Source organism: Chelonoidis abingdonii, chromosome 11 (assembly GCF_003597395.2).
Source record: "Chelonoidis abingdonii isolate Lonesome George chromosome 11, CheloAbing_2.0, whole genome shotgun sequence".
Taxonomy (NCBI): domain Eukaryota; kingdom Metazoa; phylum Chordata; order Testudines; family Testudinidae; genus Chelonoidis; species Chelonoidis abingdonii.
The window spans coordinates 3,982,557-4,007,491 of NC_133779.1; the positions used below are offsets into that span (position 1 = coordinate 3,982,557).

The following is a 24,935-nucleotide window of genomic DNA, read 5'->3' on the forward strand; positions in this document are numbered from 1 at the left end:
GGCCCCGGGCCAGTCCCAGCTGCTCGCTCCGCTGGGGCTGGGGGCTGCCCCAGCCGGTGGGAAGGGGAGGGGGAGCGAAGGGGGCGGGTGCTGGCGAGCCGGGCCAGGCAACCCGACACCAGGCAGGGCCGGGGTTTAAAAGCGCCGTAGGCAGCAGGCGGCAGCTTCGTTCTCCGTGCTCCCTGCGCCCTGCTCTGCCTTCCCCGCAGCCTCCTCCAGCGTTGCTCCGCCGGGCGGGCCCCCGCTGCCTTCTCCTGCCTGTGCCGAGCCCCTCCCGGGACGCACCGGCCCCCGGCGCGCTCCCACTTGGACTAAACTGCTGCTGTTTCAGGGACTGAGCCCCCCAGGGCCGCTCGCCCCCTCCTCGCCCTATGGCTCCCCTGCTCCTGGGCGGCTTCCTGGCTCTGCTCTGCGCACAGCTGGTGAGTGACTCCGGGCCCAGAGGTACCTCTCCGGGGGGCAGCGCGCAGGGCAGGGGTGGTATGGGGGGGTTCGGGATCTCTCCAAGGGGGCAGCGCGCAGGGCAGGGCTGGGGCAGCATGGGGTGAGGGGGAACAGAATTCTCCAAGGGGGCAGCACCGGGTGGAGGAGGGGGTCGGGATCTCTCCAAGGGGGGCTGCGCACCGGGGCACAAGGAACGGGAACCTGGATTGTTCCAAGGGCGGCGGTGCACGCTATGGGGAGGGGGATGACGACCGTGACCTCTCCAAGGGGTTGTACCTGCGGGGGGGAGGGGAATCTCTCCAATGGGGGCTGCGCGCTGGGCAGGGATTTGGGCGGGGAGGTGCTGAGTTGAGCGTGTGGCTGCGGGAGTCTGCTCCAGGGGGAGAAATCGGGACCTTTCTCCGAGAGCGCCGTGCACTGCGGGGCGCGCACACAGGGACCTCTCCAAGGGGGCTGGGGCGGGGAACCGGGACCTCTCCAAGGGGGGCTGCGCTCCGGGGCGGGGAACCGGGACCTCTCCAAGGGGGGCTGCGCTCCTACCAGCCCCGCGCGCTTACCTGTGTGTGTGTGTGTGGGGGGGGGATTCTCTTCGCTCTGATCTGGGAGGGATTGGGGAGGGGTCAGGTTACCCGGGCTCCCCCCAGGGGTCCCTGCACGCCGTGTGGGCTGGCCGGACCCCAGGAAGGGTTCAGGCACTGGTGAGGGTCTGGGAAAAACGGGGCCCCTCTCTCGGGGAGGCCCTTGGTTCGGGGGGGGGGCTGTATCCTGGGATATGTGAGGGGCCGGGGAGGGGGGACTCGTGTCGGCGAGTCAGAGTTAAAGAAGGAACCTCTGGGGGAGGCTTTGCCCTGGGAAGGGGGCCGTTCCAGGCTGCGGGGGGCGGGGAGATAAACTGTGCCCTGGGGTGGTGGGTGTACAGGGTCCTGGGTGTGTGTGTGTGGAGGGGGGGGGGGTTGCATGGTCTGGGGGGTGGCTTTGCTCCTGGAGGAGGTAGGGTTACTTGTGTCCCCGGGGGGAGGAGGTGGCAGGTTCAGAGTAGTGGGAGTTTCTCTGGAGAGGGGAGATTAACCCTGGGCTGTGAGAGGCAGGGGGGTGGGGGTAGCAGGAGGGGGATTTCTGGAGGAGGGGGACAAAAAGGTCTGTGCCCTGGGAAGCAAAGGCTGTGAGTTGGGGGGGCAGGGGAGGTGCAAACTGTGTAGGGTAGGCCAGGGGGCTTGAAGGTGCCATGGGGGGATTTCACCCCAGTTTGGACCAGGGGTCTTGTGGGTGCACTCTCTGGGCTGGGCGGATCTCCGGGTGGATGGGACAGTGTACTGGGGTGGGGGTTGGACGATCTTTGGGGTGAGGGCTGTGTGATCAGGGGCACGAGTTGTGGGTTGAGGGAATCTCTGGGGTGGGGGCTGCATGCCAGAAAGTTGGGGATAGGTGCTGGAAACGCAGGCTGTGGGCTGATGGGATCTCTAGGGTGGGCAGCAGTGAGCTGGGAGGGTCAGGGTGGGGGGATCTCCAGGGGGAGGCTGGCAGGGTCCCATGCTAATCCCCCCGCCCCTCGTACTCTGTCCCACAGGCCCAGCCGGCTGGGGTGTTTGAACTCCAGGTGCACTCGTTTCGCAGCAGTGCCCGCAGCCTGTGCCCCGGCAGCAGCCCCTGCCGCCTCTTCTTCCGCGTCTGCCTCAAGCACGCCCAGGCTGTCGTGTCCCCCGAGCCTCCCTGCACCTTTGGGGCCGCCCTGAGTGACATGGTCCCCGCCGACCACAATGCTGTGGCCACCAGCGCACCCATCCACGTGCCCTTCCACTTCAAGTGGCCGGTGAGTGCCCCCCCAGTGCCCTCCACCATATTACACCCCTCCACCAATAATACACCCCAGCATCCCATAACAACCCCCATTATACACCCCCCACCAAAATAATACACTTACATTATATACCCCCTCATCCCGCACCCTACCCCATAGTACACCCGGTTATATTCCCTTCCCCCAATAATTCACTCCCATTAAACTCCCACCTCCCCCTGCCCTCTCCCCCAATAACAAGAACATAAGAACGGCCAGACTGGGTCAGCCCAATGGTCCATCTAGCCCAGTATCCTGTCTTCTGGCAGTGGCCACTGTCGGATCTTCAAAGGGACTGAATGGAACAGGGCAATTATCGAGTGATCCATCCCCTGTTGTCCAGTCCCAGCTTCTGGCAGTTGGAAGTTCAGGGACCTGGAGCATGCGGTGGCATCCTGACCCTTCTGGCTAATAGCCATTGATAGACCTGTCCTCCAGCAACTTATCTAAATTTTATTTTGAACTTTTTGGCCTTCACAACATCCTCGGGCAAGGGGTTCCACAGGCTGGCTGTGTGCTGGGTGAAGAAATACTTCCTTTTGTTTGTTTTAAACCTGCTGCCATTCATGTCACTGGGTGACCCCTCCTTCTTGTGTGATGTGAAGGGGTGAATAACACTCTCCCTAGTCACTTTCTCCACACCAGTCATGATTTTATAGATCTCAATCCTATCCCCCCTCAGGTGTCTTTTCCAAGCGGAACAGTCCCAGGCTTTGTAATCTCTCCTCATACGGAAGCTGCTTCATCCCCCACATCATTTCTGTTGCCCTTCCCTGCACCTTTTCCAGTTCTAACATCTCTCTTTTGAGATATGGCGACCAGAACTGCACACAGTGTTCAAGATGCGGGCGAACCATGGATTTATATAGCGACAACGTGATATTTTCTATCTTATCGTCTATCCCTTTCCTACTAGTTCCCAACATTCTGTTCACTTTTTTCACTGCCCTGCACACTGAGCAGTTGTTTTCAGAGAACTCTCCACAATGACCCCAAGATCTTTCTTGAGTGGTGACAGCTAATTTAGACCTCATCATTCTGTATATATAGGTGGGAGTATGTCTTCCAATGTGCATTACTTTGCATTTATCAACATTGAATTTCATCTGCCATTTTGTTGCCCAGTCACCCAGTTTTGCCAGATCCCTTTGTAACTCTTCGCAGTCTGCTCTCGACGTTGCTGTTTTGAGTAGGTTTGTATCATCTGTAAATGTTGCCACCTCACTGTTCATTCCTTTTTCCAGATCATTTGTGAATATGTTGAACAGTGCTGGTCCCAGCACAGACCCCTGGAGGACGCTTCTATTTACGTCTCTCCATTCTGAAAACTATTTATTCCTTCTCTGCTTCCTGTCTTTTTTTTTTTTTTTTTTTTTTTTTTTAACCAGTTACTGATCCAGGAGAGGACTTTCCCTCTTATCCCATGCTTAACAGCCTTTGCTGAGGGACCTTGTCAAAGGCTTTGTGAAAGTCCAAGTACACTATATCCAGTGGATCACCTTTGTTCACATAATGACTGACACCCCCCCCCCCACAAATAATTCTAATAGATTGGTGAGGCATGATTTCCTATTACAAAAGCCATGTTGGCTCTTCTCCGAGCTAAGAGGTGAAAACACTATCTGAAAGTTGTATCTGTTCATCTATGTGTTTGATAATTCTGTTCTTTACTCTAGTTTCAACCAATCTGCCTGGTACTGAAACCAAGTTTACGGGCCTGTAATTGCCAGGATTGCCTCAGGAGTCTTTTTTTTGTTTTTTAAATCAGTGTTACATTTGCTTCCCTCCAGTAGTCCGGTACAGAGACTGATTTAAGTGATGGGTTTTGTACCATGGTTAGTAGTTTTCCTGTTTCGCTTTTGAGTTCCTTCAGAACTCTAAGATGATTACCACCTGATCCTGGTGACTTATTACCATTTAATTTATCTATTTGTTCCAAAACCTCCTCTATCAACACCTCAGCCTGGGACCGTTCCTCAGATTTGTAACCCAAAAATATTGGCTCAGGCATGGGAATCTCCCTCACATCCTCTACAGTGATGACCGATGCACAGAATTCATTTAGATTCTCTGCAAGGGCCTCGTCATCTTTAAGTGCTCCTTGAGCACCTCGATCATCTAGTGGGCCCCAATGACTGTTTAGCAGCTTCCTGTTTCTGATCTACTTAAAAATGTTTGCGGTTAGTTTGCGTCCTTAGCTAGTCGTTCTTCAAGTTCTCTTTTGGCCTGCCTGCCTCATGTTTTTTCCACTTGACTTGCCAGCATTTGTCCCTTCCTATTTTCCTCACTAGGATTTGACTTCTAATTTTTAAAGAATGCCTTTTTACCTCCAACCGCTTCTTTTACTCCGCAGTTTAGCTAGGGTGGCGTTTTTATGGTCCTCTTGCTGCATTATTTACTTACTTTATTTGGGGATATACATTTAGTTTGAGCCTCTATTGTGGTGGTTTTAAATAGTCTCCATGCAGCTTGCAGGCGTTTCACTCCTGTGACTGTTCCTTTTAATTTCTGTTTAACTTGTTTCATCAATTTTGTGGTGTTCTCCGTTTTTGAAGTTAAATGCTACTGTGGTGGATTTCATTGGTATTCGGCTGCTAAATTTAATTATGTTATGGTTACTATTACCGAGTGGTTCATCCATATTCACCCTTTGGACCAGATCCTGTGCACCACTTAGGACTAAATCAAGAATTGCCTCTTCCCTTGTGAGTTCCAGGACTCGCTGCTCCAAGAAGCCGTATTAATGTTGTCTAGAAATCTTATCTCTGCATCCCGCTCTGAGCTGACATGTTCCCAGTCAGTATGGGGATAGCTGAAGTCTTTGTAGCCTCTCTAACTCTCTCAGCCACTGTCCCCATCCTGGCCAGGTTATCAGTAGGATAGTCCTACTGCTATACACTTACTATTCAAGCCTGGAATTTCTATCCATAGAGATTCTGTGGTTCAGTTTGATTCATTTAAGATTTTGACTTTGTGCTTGATACGGCCATTCCCCCACCAGCACCACCTGCTCTGTCCTTCTGATATATTTTGTAGCCTGGTATTATTGCGTCCCATTGACGATCCTCATTCCACCCAGTTTCCATGGTGTCTATTATATTACCATCCTCACTTAATACCCGGCACTCTGGTTCACCCCTCTGAGCATTTACACTGCTAGCATTTGTAGATAAGCCCTTGTCCATTTTGTCAGTATCCAATGTTTGCCTTCATGGGCTATATTTAAACTGGACTTTTTCACCCTTGCCTGCATCTCGCTAGTTCCTACTTGTATGTTACCAACTTCCTTCCTATCCCCATTACTACAGAGTTCCCCTTTTAATAAATCCTCCCCTGCGTGATGTTTCTGCCCAACCCCAGTGATCCTCTGTACCTGTTGGTTTTCCCCCAGGCCTGAGAGTAAAAATTTCCCTTTCGAGCTTTGAAATTGTGCATGCCAGCAACCAGGTTCTGGTTTGATATGGGTGGAGCCCATCCTTCCTCTCTAGGCGTCTCCTTTCCCAAAAGGTTCCCCAGTTCCCAGTGCTTAATTTGTAATGAAAGAGGTGCCAGGACTCAAGGAATTTTTTTTTACATTTGTAACTGACGTGCCAAGCCCAGAGGTGCTTGGGCTATGAACTCCCAAGCCTAGATAGTCTGACCAGATAGCAAGTGTGAAAAATCGGGACAGGAGGTGGCGGGGTAATAGGTGCCTATGTGAGAAAAAGACCCCAAAATCGGGACTGTCCCTATAAAATCAGGACATCAGCCTAGAGGTACCAGGGCTATGAACAGCCAAGCCCAGAGGTGCTGAGGCTTAGCCCTGGCAAACCCTGGCACAGATTTAAGCTGCCAGTCCCTAATAAACCAAAGTCCCTCCTCCCTACCCCATCGTCTCATCCACACATTGAGACCCTGCAGTTCTGCCTGTCTGGCTGGCCCATGTGTGGAACTGGAAGCATTTCAGTGAATGCTGCCATGGACATCCTGGACTTTTATCTCTTACCTAACAGCCTAAATTTGGCCTCCAGGACCTCTCTCCTGTCCTTCCCTATGTCATTGATAGCTACATGTATCATGATCACTGGTTCCTCCCTAAATAAGACTATGTAGATACCTTGAGAGATCCGTAACCTTTGCACCTGGCAGGCAATTTACCGGCCAGTTCTCCTGGTCATCACAAACCCAGCTGTTAAAACAAAAGGAAGTCTTTTTTTCACACAATGCACAACCTGTGGAACTCCTTGCCAGGGGATTTTGTGAAGGCCAAGACTATAGCAGGGTTCAAAAAGAACTAGATAAGTTCCTGGAGGCTATTAGCCAGGATGGGCAGGGATGGTGTCCTGTTTGCCAGAAGCTGGGAATAGGCGACAGGGGATGGATCACTTGATGATTCCCTGGTCTGTTCATTCCCTCGGGCACCTGGCATTGGCCACTGTCGGCAGACAGGATACAGGGCTAGATGGACCTTTTGTCTGACCTGTATGGCTGTTCTTATGTTACTATATCCATATGTCTATTGATCGCCTTCCGCATAGCTATGACCTGTCTCTTCCTAATAACTGGGGTCCCCTCCCCTGGATGGGGGGTCTCAGCATGAGAGGAGACCATGATACCATCTGGAAGGAGGGTCCCAACAATGAGATTGTTTGTTTGTTTCCCTCTGCCCCAGCCTGATGTTCTTCTTCCCCGAGACTTCCCCCTTCTCAGCAGCACAGGGCTGTCAGACAGGATGGAACCCATTCTCCTGTGTCCCCAAAAGTCTCCTCCGTACCCCTCTGTCTCCCTTAGCTCCTCTGGTTCACCCACTCTGGTCTCCAGAGCCTGCACTTAGTTTCTGAGAGCCAAGCGCTGCTGGCAGCAAATGCCCATGTAACGCCCTTGGCCCACGCAGCGGGTAACGGCACAGACTGTGTTCAGTGCTATGAACCGGGGAACTCCCCTCTGCTCGGGACACCTGCCTGCAGTATTTTTATTCTAGCAGGGATTTTGGGGGGGGGGGGGAGTGTTATTGGCCTAGAAGCTTAGAGTCTGTTAGGGTTTCCTGCCATCTCGCGCTCCTATCGCCGAAACTACCCTGGTCGCCGCTACTGCTGCGGAAGCTGGTTGGTACCCCCTGTTCCAGGTTTGCCCCAACCCCTCCGGGTACCCAGGGTTCTCAGAGGACAAGGCTCAAGAGATGGCTGGCCAGACCTCGTGAGGGAGCTCGCCGCCTACCCAGTTCTTGGGTACAGCAACAGCCCTCCGCATAAACAGACCCCATGACTACTCTTTTACGTACACCCCCATTCCTCCAGCCCATCCCCACATATAATCCACCCCCTTCCCAGTAATAACCCCATACCCCCCCCCCCCCCTCCAATTGCTATTTTCCACTCCCATTATACAACCCTTGGATCTCCCTCCCACTCAGAGCCATTCTGGGTTGCTTGATAAACTGGGCACAAGCAAACAGCAGATTTTTTCTTTTTTTAACATGCCTAAATGTCAGTGGAGGCACATAGGTACTAAGCCTGTTGGCCGTACTGACAGGCTGGGGGCTCTCTCCTGGGAAGCCGTGACCAGCGGTGGCTCCAGGCACTTGCACTCCAAGCGGGTGCCTGGGGTGGCAAGCCACGGGGGGCACCCTTCCGGTCCCTGCGAGAGCGGGAGTCAGGCAGCCTACAGTGGCATTTCTGCGGGAGGTCCCTGGTCCTGCGGATTCGGTGACAATTTGGTGGCAGCTACGCCAAAGCCGCGGAGTCCGCGGGACCGGGGACCTCTCGCAGGCGCGCCGCCAAAGGCAGCCTGCCTGCCGTGCTTGGGGTGGCAAAAAAGCTAGAGCCACTCCTGGCCATGACCCTGAATAAGATCCGGGGGTCGTGGTGGAGAGTCAGCGGAACATGAGCTCCCAGTGTGACGCCGGGGCCGAAAGGGCTAATGTGATCCTGGAATGTATGAACAGGAATCAACCTCTCTGCTCCTATGCTATTTCCCCTCTGTTTGACCCTGGTGCAACTGGTGCTGGGATCTTGTGTCCAGTTCTGGTGCCCACAGTTCAAGGAGGGTGTTGATAAATTGGAGAGGGGTCAGAGAAGAGTCACGAGAATGATCAGAGGGTTGGAAAACCTGCCTGGGAGCGAGAGACTCAAGGAGCTCGATCTATTTAGCTTAACTGAAGGTGACTGAATCCCAGGCTATCAGCACCTGCCCGGGGAACAAATATTTCATCAAAGGCTCTTCAGTCTAGCAGAGAAAGGCCTAACACGAGCCAGCGCCTGGGAGCTGAAGCCGGACAAATTCAGAGGAGAAAGGAGGTGTCTGTTTTTAACAGGGAGGGTAACTAACCACTGGATCAACTGACCCAGGGGCACTGAGTGGTTTAAAATGCAGATCCCAGATCTGGGAATGATTCCGGGGCAGGTCTCTGGCCTGTGCTGTCCAGGAGGTCAGACTAGATGATCACAATGGGCCCTTCTGAGTTTATAATTTTATTCATATGCATCCCTCCCGCCCCCCCCAAATTCCCCACTCCCAGGTAAGATGTGCCAGCCTCCCCCTTCTCCAAGTGCCCTCAGTTGGGCAGTCTTCCGTTTCCCCCACCCCGATCCTCCCGCTATTGTGTACACCCCCCAGGCTCCTCTTCCTTAGCCCCATGGCCCCCCACCATCCCATCTCTGTCCCGGGCCGCCCCTCTCCACCCCACCGCCTCACGCTCTCTGCTCTCTCTCTGCTCCAGGGCACCTTCTCCCTCATCATTGAGACGTGGAGAGCCGAGGCCGGCGAGCCGTCCACAGGTGAGTGATACCCCAGCCGCCCACCAGGGGGTGCTGCAGGGTTGGGGTCCATGGGCTGCCCCATCTTTGGAGAGCTTTGTTGGGGGAGGGGGCACTGCCAGGCTCACACAGAACCTGCACCCTGACTGATGGGACCCCCTCCCCCTCCCCAGTCCTGCACCTGGTCCCCGGGGTCTGCCCGTCCCACCCACCCCCAGCCCAGTAGGGCCACATGATGCCAGCGCTGGCCCCATGGCACATCACATCATGAGCCTCTATAGCTCCACCCCCCACATCGTGTGTCTGACTCCCTAGGGGACAGCAGGGACCCCCTCTTCCTTCAGAGAAGCAGAGTGGCAATGGGGGGGTCCAAGTACTCACCTCTGCGGCCAGAGCTTCTCTGCTTGATGGGGTGGGGGGAGGCGCTGGACCTGGTGCACTGTACCCCTTCTGCCCCAGGCAGAGCTCCCTGCTGGGGTGAGGCTAGCACAGTGGAGGAGTGGGGTTAGTAATAAAAAGCCCACTCAGATTGCTTGAGGCAGCTGCTCCCTCTCAGAGCAGCAGGTTCAGGCTCTCTGCAGACCCAGGCAGTGTCACTGCGTCGGTCATGCCTGGGGCAGCTCATCCCTCTCAGAGCAATGGGTTCAGACTTCCTGCAGACCCAGGGAGCATCACGGCGTCGGTCACGCTCGGGGCAGCTCACCCCTCTTGGAGCAATGAGTTCAGGCTCTCTGCAGACCCAGGCAGTGTCACTGCATCGGTTACCCCCGACCCTGTTCTTCCCAATCACTAGAGCTAGTGAATTTCTTATTTGAAACATGGAGCCGGAGATCTGGCTGGGATCGTGTGACTGCCAGAGCTGGGACCCACTGGGCCTGTTGTGTGTGAACGCCTTACACTGGCCCTGCAACCCACCCCAACTCCTCCACTCCAGCCAGCACCCAGCTCGGGTGCTCCACCCCCTGCCCCCAAAGATATGGATCAAAGGTGGCTTGAAGCCTTCTGGATTCTGGGCTGTCCCGGGGCAGCGCAGCCCGACACGCCCAATCCTGGGTGGCTCTCGCTCACGCTTGGCAGCCGCAGCCACTTGTGGGCAGGCCCAATGGGCAGGGCACAGTGTGCTCGGGCCATGCCACTGCCTTGCCCCCCACATGCACCCCCAGAACAGCCCCACATCAGCACTTTGCCCTCTTACCTCCCAAGTCCCCCAGGACAGGCATCTACCAGCCTGGCACTCCTGTACTGCCCACACTTAAAAGCATGTCACCTCCACACCCCCTGCATCCCCCAGGACGGACACCCAGTATTACCGGCATCCACCCATGTGTCGACTCCGTACCACCCGTTTCCCCCAGGATGGCCCCCACTGCAGGGTTTGGGATTCAGGCACCAGGCAGCCCCATTTCTGGTCCCCGCGCCTCATGTCCACTCACTCCCAGGTGAAGCACACAGTAGTGGAGCAAGGGCCAGCCCTAGGGAATTGTGGGATTCCTTTGGTGGGGGGTAAATAGCAAACCTGGGGAGGGGGGGAGAGCAGGGGGTTGGGTGGGATTGAGTATCTGTGCCTGGGCATGGAGAGGAAATTCTTGGGACAACCCCCACCACAACTCCCTTACCGCCTTCAGCTCTGGGTCCCTGGCTCCAGGAGATGAAAGGGGGGACCCCAATATCCATGATGGGTACTGGAGCCAGCAGGGGGGAGGGAAAGCAGCTGATAGAGACCTGGGTTACTAGTGATCAGGGGAAGAGTTGCGGGGACCAGGCTAGCCCCTGGGGGCAGGGGGCTGTGAAGAATTCCAGAGGTGGTGGGCAGAGGAGCTACGTGCTGGATGAAGGAGGATCCCAGCGGGAGGGTGAGGGGGGATCCCAGTGAGGGTGGGGGGCAGAGGAGCTGTGTGCCAGAGGGGAGTGGGGGACAGAGGAGCCAGGTGCTGGAGGGTGGGGGAGGATCCCAGCAGGAGTGGGGGCAGAGGAGCTGGGTGCCGGAGGTGGGGGGGGAAGATCCCAGCAGGGGTGGGGGAAGAGGAGCTGGGTGCCAGAGGGGGGATCCCAGCAGGGATGGGGGCAGAGGAGTCGGGTGCTGGGGGAGGATCCCAGCAGGGGTGGAGGCAGAGGAGCTGAGTGCTGGATGGGGGGGATCCCAGCGAGGGGGTCACACTGCTGGGTGCTGTAGAGAGGAACCGTCTCCTGCCTTTTCCCACAAACCCTGTTGCTGGGGTTGGAGCATCAGATCCTCTTTGTACTGGATCCTGTAGCAAGGGAAGGATGGGGGGGCACTGGCTGGGGTGGGTGCGGAAGACTGGGCAGGAGTGGGGTGGGGATGGGTAGTGAGAAGGGGGAGGCCGTTTGGGGGAGGAATGGGTTGTGGTGAGGCCAGGGGGGTGGTTTGCTGTGTGACAGGAGGGATGGGATGGTGTGTGTGTGGGGGGGAAGGTGCGGGTGGCTTGCTGGGGGAGAGGAGGGCGTGGGTTGGAGTGGGGGGGTGGCTGACTGGGGGAGGGGTGGAGTGTCATGGTGTGGGGATGGGGTGGAGCCTGGCTGGGGGAGGGGTGGGGATCCCAGCTGGGAGGTGGGGTGCAGGGCTGTGTGGCTGGAGCGGGCTGGGCGCGAGGAGCCAAGGCCCAGGCAGGGCAAGTGGGACACTTTGGGGGGAGGAGCAACCCCCCCAATTCCCTGGGTCCCCTCCCCTGGTGCAGGACCCTGGTCTGAGATGAGGGGCCAAAGTTGCAGGCTCCAGGACAGGGGGTGTGTGTGTCTGTGGGGTCTGACTTGGGGGGAGAACTGCTGAGGGGAGGGGGTGGGGAGTGGCAGAATCGTGGGAGGGGGTCCCAGAGGGATGGAGAGGGGATGAGTAGGGGAATACAGAGGGGGAAGGGAATGGGGGTTCCAGGAAATGGAGAGGGGAATATTGGGGTGTCCCAGGGTGAGGAGAATATGGGGGGCCCCAGGGGGATGGGGTGGGGAATATGGGGTGCAGGACACCATGGGAGCCCCAGGGGGAAGGAAGGGGCACTCTAGGGTGGGTTGAGTGGGGAGGATAACATAGAGGAAGGGTCTGACGCTCCCGGGGTACCCAGGGCCGTGAAGCACCACCCGCCCCCACCTGCCCTTAGCATGAGGAACCCCTGTCTGGATCTGCCAGGGCTCTGCTCCCCGACTTCCCTCCCTGTTGGCCCTCTGCAGGTTACCAGCAGCCTCTGCCCTCACAAGCATCCCCCTGGAGCACCCAGCCCCTGCTCCACCCAGCACTCGCCGCATTCCCAGTCCCACTGCTCCCAGTGGATCAACCCCGCCCAGGCCCCCAGATCCACCTCGGCTTTTTGCACCCTGAATGCCCCGGCCTTAGCCACCTTTGGAGGGAAATCAGGTGTCAGGGTATCTCGCAAAGACCAGAGCTCCAAGTAACAGCCGGGAGATAGAGTGATGGGACACAGTGAGTTACGTCCAGACTGAATTTACCAGACACTCCCCTCTCTCCAGAGATCAGCTTCCCGCCCCCGCATCCTTCTGCCAGCCTTTAACAGCCAGGCCGGCTGGCACCCTCCTTTCCTAAGAGAAACCTGCTGGCAACTTGGCTCCTGGCTGTCTCTGTGCATTCTCCAGGCTGCTTCTTTGATCTTAGATAAATAGGACACAAACACACATGAGATAGTGTGCGCCTGCAGATCTTGTGCTCTCTTGGTGACTTCGTGGTCTCAATTAGCCAGCGGCTCCATATACAGAGAGACTCACATTGTAAAACGCGCATTACGCAATGGCCCGTCAGGGTGAGAGAAGCATCTCCTGTCCTGCCTGCCTGCCCAGAACCTGTGTATCACCTGGTGACCTGGCCTAGCTTACAAACCTTAGAACAGGGGCCGGCAGCCTCTGGCATGTGGCTCGCCAGAGTAAGCTGTCTGCCCACGGTGCTTCTCACCACCCCCATTGGCCTGGGACAGCGAACCGCAGCCAGTGGGAGCCATGATCGGCTGAACCTGCCAATGTGGCAGATAAACAAACTGGCCCAGCCTGCCAGGGTTCTTACCCTGACAAGCTGCCTGCCGAAGGTTTCCGACTCCTGCCTTATAACGTGTAGGTACGTAACTCCTTAAATATCTGGACATACATCGCGGGCTGGTTAGGACGATGTTGGTAGAGGCCTCACGTGCCCCCGTTTGGTGCATTATTATGTAGACATCAGACTTGGTGGATTCCTGTAAACCCATCTGCCCCCTTGTGTCCTTTGTCAATGGCCATCAGGAGGTCCCTGGGCCACAAAGGGATTCATAGATTCTAAAGACGCAAGGGGCCACTCAAATCATTTCATTTGCTGTCCTGTCAAACACTGGCCACAGGACTGCCCTGTGCTAATTCCTAGTGGTGCTAGAGTTCTTCTTTTAGGAAAAAAAGGAACATCCCATCTTGGTTTAAAAATTGTCCAGGATGGAGAATCTGCCACGACTCTGGGTGAGTTGTTCCAAACGATCATTCCCTTCACTGTTAAAAATGTACGCCTTGTCTCCTGTCTGAATGTGTCCAGTGTCCCTGTCCAGCCACTGAGTCCTGTTAGACCTTCCTCCGCTGGACTGAGGTGCCTGTTATCAACGCATTCCCAGGTAGGTACTGATAGCCTGGGATCCCGTCGCCCCTTAACCTTCTCTGTTAAGTTAAATAGATTGAGCTCTTTTCATCTGTCACGACAAGGCAGGTTTTCTAATCCTTTGATCATTCTCATGAGCCTTCTCTCACCTCTCTCCGATTTATGAACATCCTTTGAAATGTGGGCACCTGAACTGGACACAGGATTCCAGCAGTGGTTGCACCAGGGCCAAACACAGAGGGAAATTAAACTCTCTGCTCCGGCTTGAGATTCCTCTGTTGATGCATCCCAGGGTCACACTAGCCGTTGTGGCCACAGCATCACACTGGCAACTCGTGTTTGTAACCAACACAACTCCCAGGTGTTTCTCAGAGTCACAGCTTCCCAGGATGGAGTCCCCCATCATGTAAGTACGCCCTGCATTCTTTGTTCCACGATAAATTACCTTACGTTTAATTGTATTAAAACGTGTTTTGTTTGCTTGCACCCAGTTTACCAGGTGCTCCAGATTGCTCTGTATTGGTGACCTGTCCTCTCTATTACGTACCGCTCCCTCATCTGCAACACCATCAGTGATCACTTTGTTTCCTTCCAGGTCATTGTTAAAAGAATCTAGTAGTGAAGGGCGAAGGACTCCTCTCTGCAGGACCCCCCTAGAAACGGACCCGCTTGATGACTATTCCCTATTTACAGTTACCTTTTAAGACCTGTCACTTAGCCAGCTTTTAATCTGTATAATGTGGACCGTGTTCATTTTGTGTCTTTCTAGGTTTTTATAAAGATGTCGTGTGCTATCAAGTCAAATGCCTTACAGAAATCGAAGTATATCCCATCAGCACCGCTGCCTTTATCAACCAAACTCATTTTCCATAAACCCATTTTACTTGGCATTAATTATATTACCCTCCTTTGACTCTTTATTAATCAAGGCCCATATCAGCCCCTCCATTATCTTGCTTGGGATCGATGCGAGTCTGAGAGCCTATAATTATCCGGGTCATCCTGTTTACCTTTGTGCTGCGATCTTGGTACTGAGTCAGGGCCGCTGAAGGGGCGTCTCCCCACTATCCTGCCATGCTGGCTCCTCCCAAGCCCCATATGGGACCCAACACCAACAGGGTCAGCGAACGTAGCACCAGATGGCACTGCCGCCATCCGGATATGGTCACCCATGGGCAACACCAGGGCTCATGCCACCGCAGTGGCCCTACTGGGACCCCTGGGCAGTGCACCAGCAGCCTTCCTCCAGGGCACCACGCATCACCAGAGGCAGCATCGTGAGCCTTAGAGCCCTTCGAAGTGGCAGAGCAGGAGATTGGAGGCAGAGGAGGGGATTGCACCCAAGGCCATATCTCCCTCTTCGCCAGACAAGGTGGTCATGCCATCACCCCCCTCCACTGTGGATGATTTCTGCCTATTCCAGGAGCTGGCGAAGATGGCGGCTGACACCCTCCATGTACCATTAGAAGAGGTGAAGGATACGTGTCACCAACTTTGTTGATATCCTCCACACCCCTTCCACCTCTGAAGTCCCCCTCCCGTTCAATGAGGCCGTCCTAGGTCCCGCTAAGGTGGTGTGGGAAAACCCGGCCTCAGTGCCTCCACCTTGCAAGTGAGCAGACAAAACTACCAGGTGCTTCTGGCGAAGTGCGACTCCACCAATTACTGGACTTTGTTGACAAGGTGCCAAACAGATCCCGGGATTCCTTCAAGGCCATCATCCAGGAATGCCAACTGGTGGCAAAAACAGCTCTGCTGTCGGCTCTCAACACAGGTGGGGGTGAGATGCGCCTTGTGGCTGCACCCCTCGGGTTTCCTGAAGGAAGTGCAGACAACAGGGGAGGACCTGCCCGTTTGAAGGGATGAAGCTCTCTGTGGAGAAGACCAACACCTCCCTCCACTCCTTGAAGGACTCCAGGGCCTCTCTCAGGTCCTTGGGAATCTGTACACCAGGGCAAAGGAGACGATTCAGCCTGCGATACCAGCACAGACCGTATTCAGCAGAATTCCCACCGCAGCGGCACTATTAGCCCCAAAGGAAGAAGGGGAGGTTCTCGAATCGGAAGCCCTCAGGCTCCCAGGCCTTGACCCAACTGCCTGCCCCGAAACACCACTATTAACAGGCCGAGACTGCGCCGTGCTACCACCTGTAACCTCGCACCCATTTGGCCAGCGTTCCGCAGTGCCTGGGAGCACGTAACGTCAGACAGATGGGTCCTAGAGATCCTCCGATCTGTATATTCCATCTACTTCACCTCGCTACCCCCCTCCACCACGCCCTTCCCCATCCCTCTTCAGGGACCCTTCTCACAAAGATCTTCTACAGCAGGAGATAGAGCCATTCCTGCAGTCAGGAGCCATAAAGTCAGTACCCCAACATCCCTACTTCCTGATACCCCAAAGGAAGGGAGATTGGAGGCCCATCCTGGACTTCTGAGATCTCAACTTCAGCAAAGCTCAGAAGTTCAAGATGGTCCCGCTATTGACGATCCTTCTGTCACTGGAACTGACAGACTGGATTTCGGTCCTCGACTTACAAAATGCCTATTTTTCACATCTCCATACTGCCGGCTCACAGATGTTTCCTTAGGTTCACTCTGCAATACGAGCATTACCAATCTGGGGTACTTCCCTTTGGTCTCTCCTCAGCTCCCAGAGTATTTCCCATAGTTCTTTCCATGGTGGCTGCCTGTTTAAAATCTCCAGGGATCAGGATCTACCCTGACCTAGACGGTTGTCTCCTCAGGAAGCTCGTCGAGCCTCCGAAGCTACGAGACACTTATTCATGGAGTTGAGGCTGCAGATCAGCTCCCAGCAGTCGAGCTTTGCACCAGTGCAACGCCTGGAATTTATAGGGGCCAACCTAGAAGTGCTACAAGCCAAAGCCATCCAACCCTCCCTCCCTCCCTCCCTCAAGTACCAACCTGAGCCTGCCTCCAGCTCCTGGGGCATATGGCAGCAGACACAGAGGTGACTGCACATCAGACTACACTGGTCTGTTCACATGAGATGCCTACAGCTCAAACAGGAACGATTTGGCTAAACCCCTGTCACTACCAACCAGGGTCAAAAACTCCCTGGACTGATGGAAAGACCTAGTCAATGCATGCAAAGAGATTCCCCTTCCCTCCAGGGGCCACCTTCATTATTGCTCACCATATGCATCCCTCCTAGGATGGAGCATGCATTGAAATGGGCTCACAACACAAGGTAAATGGTTTCCAGCAGAGATCTCCCTTTGTAGCCATCTTCTCGAACTGAGGGCGGTCAGGAATGCCTGCACCTCTTTCCTCACGCTGATAGCAGGCTCCAAAGTCCTGCTGGACAACATAGTCATCCTGTATTACGTCCCTCACCAAGGAGGGGCTGGAAATGCAGCGTCTCTCAAAACATCACCTCACCTGCAGCCTAGCTTCCGGGCACGCAGAACATGGTAGTGGACAAACCAAGCTGCACCCTCCCATTAGACCACAAATGGGAGATGCACCCGTCGATACTTCAGGACTTGTTCGCACCATGGGGAACCTCATCCATGGATTTATTTGCCACTTACCAAACCAAGAAGTGTCCATGGTTCTGTTCCAGGGCAGGGATCAGATGGTGCTCTCTGGGCAATGTTCCTCCTCCTTCCGTGGCACAAGGACCTTCTTTAAACCTTCCTTTCCTCTTCTGCTGAAGATGAAGAAGGATGGGGCTCATGTAATTCTGATCACACCTATCTGGCTGAGACAGACCTGGTACCCTTACCTGATGCAGCTTGCAGCGTACCTGCTGATCTCCCTCCCAACCAACCTGCCCCTCCTCACGCAGGACAAGAGGTGCACTCCACACATCCCAATTTGGGGATCCTCTGACTCAAAGCATGGCTCCGACATGGTTCCAGCCCCTAGAGAACTCATGCTCAAAGGACATACAAGAGTTCCTACTCCACAGCAGGAAGTCCTCCACCCGACACACTGGCAGAGGTGGTCCAGGTTCCAGAGTTGGTGCACGTCCCAGCAAATCTGTCCAGAGTCCCCAACTCTTCTGCAGATTCTGGAATATGCTCTGACCCTTAAGAAATTGGGGTTATCCCTGAGCTGTCTCAGAGTCCACCTAACAGCTACTACAGCTTTTCACCACTCTATACGGGGTCCTCCATGCTGTCGCACCCAGGCACAAAAAGGGTCCTCACAGGAATAACAAATGTCTTCCCTCAATCTAGACTTCCTTCTCCATCTCAGGGCTGAAATCTAATATTAAAAGGGTGGCCTAGGCCCTGCTTTGAGCCCCTGTCGATGAAAACGGTCTTTCTAGATGCAATTACCTAAGCCAGAAGAGTAGGGGAGATGGCCACCTTAATGGCACATTCTCCGTACATGATATTCTTCCTCGACAAGGTCACGCTAAGGCAGCATCCAAGGTTTATGCCTAAAGTGGCCTCCTTGTGCCATGGGAACCAGTCAATCCACCTTCTTGCCTTCCTGGGACAATAGGGAGACCATATTCCACACCCTAGACAGCAAGAGAGCCCCTTGCGTTCTACCTCACTAGGACAAAGGCCTCCAGCAGGTCCCCTGGATTGTTTCTCTCTCTATGGCGGGAAGGTCTAATGTCTCAGCACTATCAGCCCAGTGACTAAGTGCTGCCAGATTCATGACATGGACCCTCCAGACTTGATCCTTACATGCTTGGAGATGGGTCTTCTCCGCTGTCGCCGCCTTAAAGCATGGCCCCATCTCACCTACAATGGAGCACCCCTAGGGACGTGACTCGAAGAAGAAGCAGCTTGCCCTGTGCGGTAACAATGGTTCTTTGAGATGTGTGTCCCTGTGGGTGCTCCACGACCCACCTTCCCCTCTGCTTCGGTATCTGGCTATCATTCTGCGGTAGAGAAGGAACTGGGGCAGGGTTTAGCCTCGTGGCACAGCACAAGGAAAGACAACGCATGCGCGGGCTCAACAGACATGGCTCCCGAAGTTCTCTGATCAGCACCTCCCAGCAGAGCACCCCTAGGGACATGCATCTCAAAGAGCCCAGGGTGATCACTTCTTCTTTGATCAGTTCCTGCTTATCAGTCGAGATGAGATCTAACATCGAATTCCCCTGGGTTTGGATTCAACGATTTGTTGAGGTAGGAAATTTGTTCTCTGTGGTCTGTAGCCATTCCCAGGGTGTTTTGGGACTGGTAACATAAGATCTCCCGTGTATGCCGCTCAGACTGAAATCCCGCTCCTCTCCCCTCCCCAGCAGCATAGATAGTTGTGTAAGGAGCCCCTCGGCCTGTTCCCACTTGTGATTTGAGGGTCTGTAGCAGATGCCCTTGAGCGGCCAATCTGCTTTAGCTGGTTGCACGTGGACCCACGAGCATTCAAGATCCTTTTCCTCCATATTATCAGTGACCTGGTAACAGGTAATGTCAGTTCTGAGGTAGAGAGTGGGGTGCAGGGTGGGTGCGGGGCTCCCATAGGGCCGGGTGTGTGTGTGTGCAGGGTTAGGTGAGGGTGGGGTCTCAGAGGGGCAGGCAGGGGCAATGAGGGGGGAGGTCTTGGAGAGGGTGTGCTGGAGGGATGGAGAGGGGAGAACAGGAGAGTTGAGGGGGGTGTTGGAGGGATGGAGGGGGCACGCAGGTGGGAGGGGTGGGAGGATGGAGGGGATGGCAGGGGGTGCCAGAGGGATGGAGGGGATGGGTGAGGGGTCAAGGGGGACGGAGGGGAATGGGTCCTGGTTGGGTGGAGAATGAGCAGGGGCCTGGAACACCTTGACTGTTGCGTGAGCGGGGGAGTATGAGGGGATGTGATAAGTGTCTATAACACAGTGGCCCCCGGGACAGAAGGGAGATCGGGAGGGTCTCCCCCCCCCCCCCCGTCTCCTCCCACAAGGACAAGAAGACAGTTTGAGACTGAACAGGAAATTCAAACCCGATACCCGGAAATTCTTTCTCCGTGCTTGCCATGCCATTTACCAGTGGAACCCACTGCCACAAGGGAACCTAGTGTCACTGACACCAGCTCAGTGTGGCGCTGTAGTTGTCCAGGTATGTCTACATTGCAAAATGTGTCTTCCTTTGCATGTTTGTCCACACATGTGTTTCGTTAATGGGGTCGTTCCCCCTCACCCTCCAGCCCAGGGGTTCTTACCTAGCAGTGTTCGTATAGTGGGCTGGCCCACTGGGCCTTCTCAGCCAGGGAACAGCCTTCGGTTCCTCTCCACCACCTCCAGGCATCGCAACAGAGCGGTTGGTACCCGTACGGCAGCGCAAGAGGGAAGGATAGCTCGGTGGTTTGTGCGTTGGCCCACTAAACCCAGGGTTGTGAGTTCAATCCTTGAGGGGGCCATATAGGGATCTGGGGCAAAAATCTGTCCGGGGATTGGCCCCGCTTTGAGCAGGGGCTTGGACTAGATACCTCCTGAGGTCCCTTTCAACCCTGATATTCTATGCTCATTACTGTGTGATTAGAAAATATGCAAATCCTTGACCTCCCAGACCCGTAAAGGATGGCGAGGCCAGACGGCAGATTCTTCTGCACCACAAATCCATTGGGCCAGCATCTGATCCAGGCCCGCCAGGTTGGCTGGAGGAACCAAGAGATGTGCTCTTACGTCTCCAGTCCTGCTTAGCTCTGACTCTTGCCCCTGACTTTGGCTCCAACCGCTAGGCCTGACCGTCCACACCCCACACCATTCTTCTCCCCAGAGCTCAGGCTCGTTACCAATGGTTGTCTCCCGCTGGTTCCGCTTCCCTGCCTTGCCATGGTTCCTTTCTTGTTCCTAGTCCCTGCCCCTGGTCTCTGACTCATTCCAGCCCTGACCCTTGGCTTGGCTTACGGACTCGACTCCTGCAGACTGTGTCAGCAGCACCAGAGGCAGCTGCCTCCCAGGGGAGAAACTTGGGCCACCTGCAACATCTACCAGCACTGGGTAGATTCATGGCATGGGGCAACCTCTGAGTCTGAGACCTGACCTGCTCCTTCCCTTGACTTCACCCAGACCGTCCCGGGATGGCTGGAGACGGCACCAAGCCGCCCGTGATGCTCACAATCACAGTGCCACCTGTGCACCTGACACATTCTCCTTGGTGGCCCTGGTGATAACACACAGGTACTCCCCAAGGGCCACCATCATCCTCTACCTCCCACCAGAGCTCTAAAGACAACTCCAGGGATCGATACTGGGACCCCATCACTCCATGGTCTGCTCCCCTCTATGCCCATGTGGCCCTCTGTGGGGGGCCTGTGCCCATCTCATGGGAAGGCAGGACTACCTGGACAGGAGCTGTACGTCAGACTCCTTCAACCACGTCTGACAACTCAGCTGGCACCAGCTCAGCCTTCTCCCAGCTGAGAGGAGGAGTAAGGACAAAATATTCTTTCCTCTGATAGACACGAGAATGGCCAGACTGGGTGAAACCAATTGTCCATCTAGCCCAGTATCCTGTTGTCCGACAGTGGCCAATGACAGGTGCTTCAGAGGGAACGAACAGAACAGGTGATCATCAAGGGATCCATCCCCTGTCACCCATTCCCAGCTTCTGGCAAACAGAGGCTAGGGACACTTCAGAGCATGGTTTTGTAGACCCAGCAGGGCCAACTGCTTTGCCATCGTCATCCTCATCATCACCAGATGGAACAGCAGTGCCCCCCGCCCCACAAATGGATGGTTGTAACAGGTTCCAAGGCCTCTTGAAGAGAAGAGCAATGGTGCTGCTCCTACCCATGGAGGAAGTCAACGGAGGTGACAGTACCTCTCTGCTCGGCGCTGGGTGGGCCTCAGCTGGAGTACGGTGTCCAGTTTTGGTCACCGCTGTACAGGAAGGATGTAGAGACACTGGAAAGGATCCAGAGGCGAGTGACAAAGATGATCAAAGGGTGGAACGCAAACCGTATGAGCAAAGGCTGAAGGAACTGGGTGTGGTTAGTTTGGAAAAGAGGAGGTTGCGGGGAGACACCTTAGCAGTCTTCAAATACTCAAAAAGCTGCCATAAGAAAGATGGAGAAAAGTTGTTCTCTTCCCACAGAGGGCAGGACAAGGGGCAGTGGGTTCAAACGACAGCCCAGCAGATTTAGATTAAATGTCAGGAAAAACTTCCTAACTGTAAGAACGACGGAACAATGTGTCTACACTGCAGCTGGAGGTGGTGTTTCTGGCTGAGGTTGCCATCCCTGTGTTGCTCTGATTGAGCCAGGGTGCTAAAGATAGTAGTGTAGCCATGGTGGCAGGATGGAGCCATCCTGGGATTGCTGAGAGGCAGTCAGTAACAAAAAAGCGGTCTGCCAGCTGACTGGCTGCAGCCAACGATGCTGCATCTCGTTCCGTGGCCATGGCAGTGGGTGTGCTCTGGTTGTTGCTGTCTGAAATGCTTCCTTCTAGGAGTTGGTGTGTAAACACCGAAGGATTGTGATGTCACCAGGGAGTGGTGAACCTCACCGTTGCTCCTCAGAGAACAGTCTGACCACCTTTCTTCCTCCGCAGGTCCACAGAACCCCTCTGGAAGAAACAGCGCTTCCGCAGGAGAAGGCAGCCTGCCTCATCGACCCAGGCATCCCACCCTCCTCCTTAGAAACACCTGTTTTGATGGGGTGGCCGGAGATCCAGACCACTCCTTTGGCTTCAGAGCTACTCCCTCCTTTAGAAATCGTCCTGCACCACCTTAGCTCAGTGGGTTTTGGACATCATAAAGTTACCCTATTCACTTCCTCACAGAACTCGACCCCAACCTCCCACCTCATCCCTCTTCAGGGACCACTCCTTATTAGGGTCTTCTACAACGAGAGAAAGTATCTTGGAGCAACATAACGGATCCTGCTGCCATAGCAGGGAACCGGCTTCTACAGACGATATTTTCACCATCCACCTCCCTGCTTTGAGATGAGGACCATCTTAGACTGAACAGGTTCATACACAAGGTGGCGTTCAGTGTGGTAACCCTCAACTCGATTGTTCCATCTCCAGTTTGTATATCTCAACCTTCAGGATGTATACTTCCATATAGGCATCCATGGTAGGTCACTGGCATTACCGGTATGTATCTTACCCCTTTGCCTCTCAGCCACCCTGAGGTTATTTACTGAAGATTACAGCAAAATACTGAAGCAAGAAAGGCATGTCAGTATGCCTTCATCAGGACGGTTGGCTGGTTCAGGGAAAGTCACCGCACTGGGTCTCAGGCTGCTGACATACTGAGCAGCCTTTGGTGCCGAACCTGGAGTTCAGTGGTGCGCTGCTCAAACCCATGGGCTTCCTACCTTGGGACAGGTTCAAGAATCTCTCATCCCTGATCTCCCACGCCGCTGCTACCACTATGAGAACTCTAGCTGGGAGAACTTCCCTTGCTCTTCTTGGTCTCCTAGCTTCATGCCAGACTACACCTCTGATGCATGCAGGCCTGGCCGAGGCCTGTCTGCACCCCAGGCAAATATCATCTGGCTATGGCCCTCTCCGTGCCCCCGTTGGGTCTATCATCTCTGGCTTGGTGGAAAGACCCAGCAAATGCCCCTTTGCACCTCCCCACCTATCCAGGATGAGGGTGATGGACACATCGCTCTCAGGATGGGCAGCACATATGGGCAAGCTGCAGATACAGGGCTGTGAATGCCCTGAGGACACAGATGCACATCGACCTCTGAGAGCACATGGTGCTGCTGAAGCCTGGAGACTCCTCCTTGAGTCATATTGCAGGTCAGCATGCCCAGATAATGACGGACAACCCCCCCCCTCCATGTTCTATCTTAACAAGCCAGGGAGGGGGGAGATCCAACCCGCTTGGCCAAGAAACCTTCCAAGTTGGGCATCAGACATTGGATTGTCCTCTCTGTTATCCGTCTACCCAGTCTGCAGATCACCACAGCAGACGGTCAGAGCAAGTATATCTCCTTGAACCACAAGTGGGAACTCAAGGGCTCAATTTTTCAAGCCATCTTCTCAGACTGGCGCTATCTGTGGACAGAGCCATTTGCAAGATGAAACAACACCTTCAGGATGTCCAGAAACCAAGATTGTCCTGGCCACAGTCTCGGCCTGAGAGCACCCGGCATGGCTGAGATAGTCTTGGTTTCTGACATTGGGAGACTTTCTGGCTCTCGGCTCAAGCCCTTACCTCTGTTAGCAGACTTATTGTCACAAGACAAGGGGAAAGTTATCTGGAGCTGAAGTCTCCGCGTCTCACAGCTGGGCTGCTGGACGGTTGTTGAGAGTCCTGCTTCTCTGCAGTTTGGGATATCCTGGTTGGCAGCTGGACAGATTCTACAAGACAGATGTACCTTGAAAAATGGCTGAGAATTTCTTACTGATGGTGTCACAAGTCTCTGAATGCTCAGAAGGCATCCATGTCTGTGATCCTGGATTATCGACTGGAACTCTAATGGCTTAACTTTCCACTGAGCTCTCGCTGATGGTATGCTCAGCTGTGATCTCTAAACCTCCTCCCCATATAGCAGGTCAATCTACCTTCTCACACCTAGTGGTCTTGAAATTTTCTAAAAGACCTGATCAGTGGGGTCTCCACCTATTCTGGTTTCCAAATTGGACCTCAACCTGATTGTTTCAGTGCTGATGGGCCCTCCATTCAAACTAATGGCGATTGTGCTCTGTCTTGCAATTGTCTGTGAAAATGGCATCCAGGGTAGCTATCAGCTGGGTGAGGAGGGTAGGAGGGAGTCAAGCACGGCTGGCAGACCCTCTTTTATTCTATAGTCAGCTATTCAGTGTCTTTAAGAACCCATCCAAAGTTCTTGCCAAATGGTAGTCACAGAATTCCATCTGAACCAGCAAATCCACCTACCCACGTTCTTTCCTAAGCCTCACGCTGCCAGTTCTTCGCACCTGAGATGTCAAACAAGCTCTGGCTTCCTGTCTGCAAAGAAAGAAGCCATGCAGATCTTCACCTAGACCCTTTGTGGCCATCGTAGGAAGGATGAGAGGCACAGCCTTTGTCCATGTGGATTTCTGACGACGTGAGGCCTTGCTTTGAGGGGACAAAGGACTCCTCATCCTTCTTAAGACTCGTTTCAGCAGAGCCTTGGCAGCCGCCTCAAAGAACGTGCGCACATGCAGGGCAGCCACTGGGGGTGCTGTCCATTCACTTAGCACTAGGTACTTACTGAAGTCTCCAGCTTGGAAGCTGCGTTCAGCAGGCCCATACTTAAGTCTTTATTCTCCTAGACTCAATGCACTGAAGCCAGCATCAGTGGAATGTGCATATAGACAATGACTCGAAGGAGAAGTGACTGCGGTTCGCTGAGGTGTCGTCCATAAGCACATGCCAGGAGCCCTGTAACTTTGATTCTGCGGTGAAGAGGAACAGAGCATGCTGGCATGCTCGGCCTTTAGACACCCTTGTGGGAAAAACACAGAATGACCCCAG

At 54.5% G+C, this 24,935-nt stretch overlaps 1 protein-coding gene across 1 annotated transcript in view; it reads left to right on the top strand.

Moving 5' to 3' along the window:
- The first annotated feature begins 200 nt into the window (after window positions 1–200).
- Window positions 201–24,935, top strand: part of DLL3 (delta like canonical Notch ligand 3) — a 293,693-nt gene continuing 268,958 nt past the window's right edge. The window contains exons 1-3 of the mRNA XM_032776246.2: window positions 201–422; window positions 2,012–2,254; window positions 8,979–9,036. Coding sequence (XP_032632137.1) covers window positions 372–422; window positions 2,012–2,254; window positions 8,979–9,036 — 352 coding nt within the window. The 5' untranslated portion in view covers window positions 201–371. The remainder of the gene's footprint in view (window positions 423–2,011; window positions 2,255–8,978; window positions 9,037–24,935) is intronic.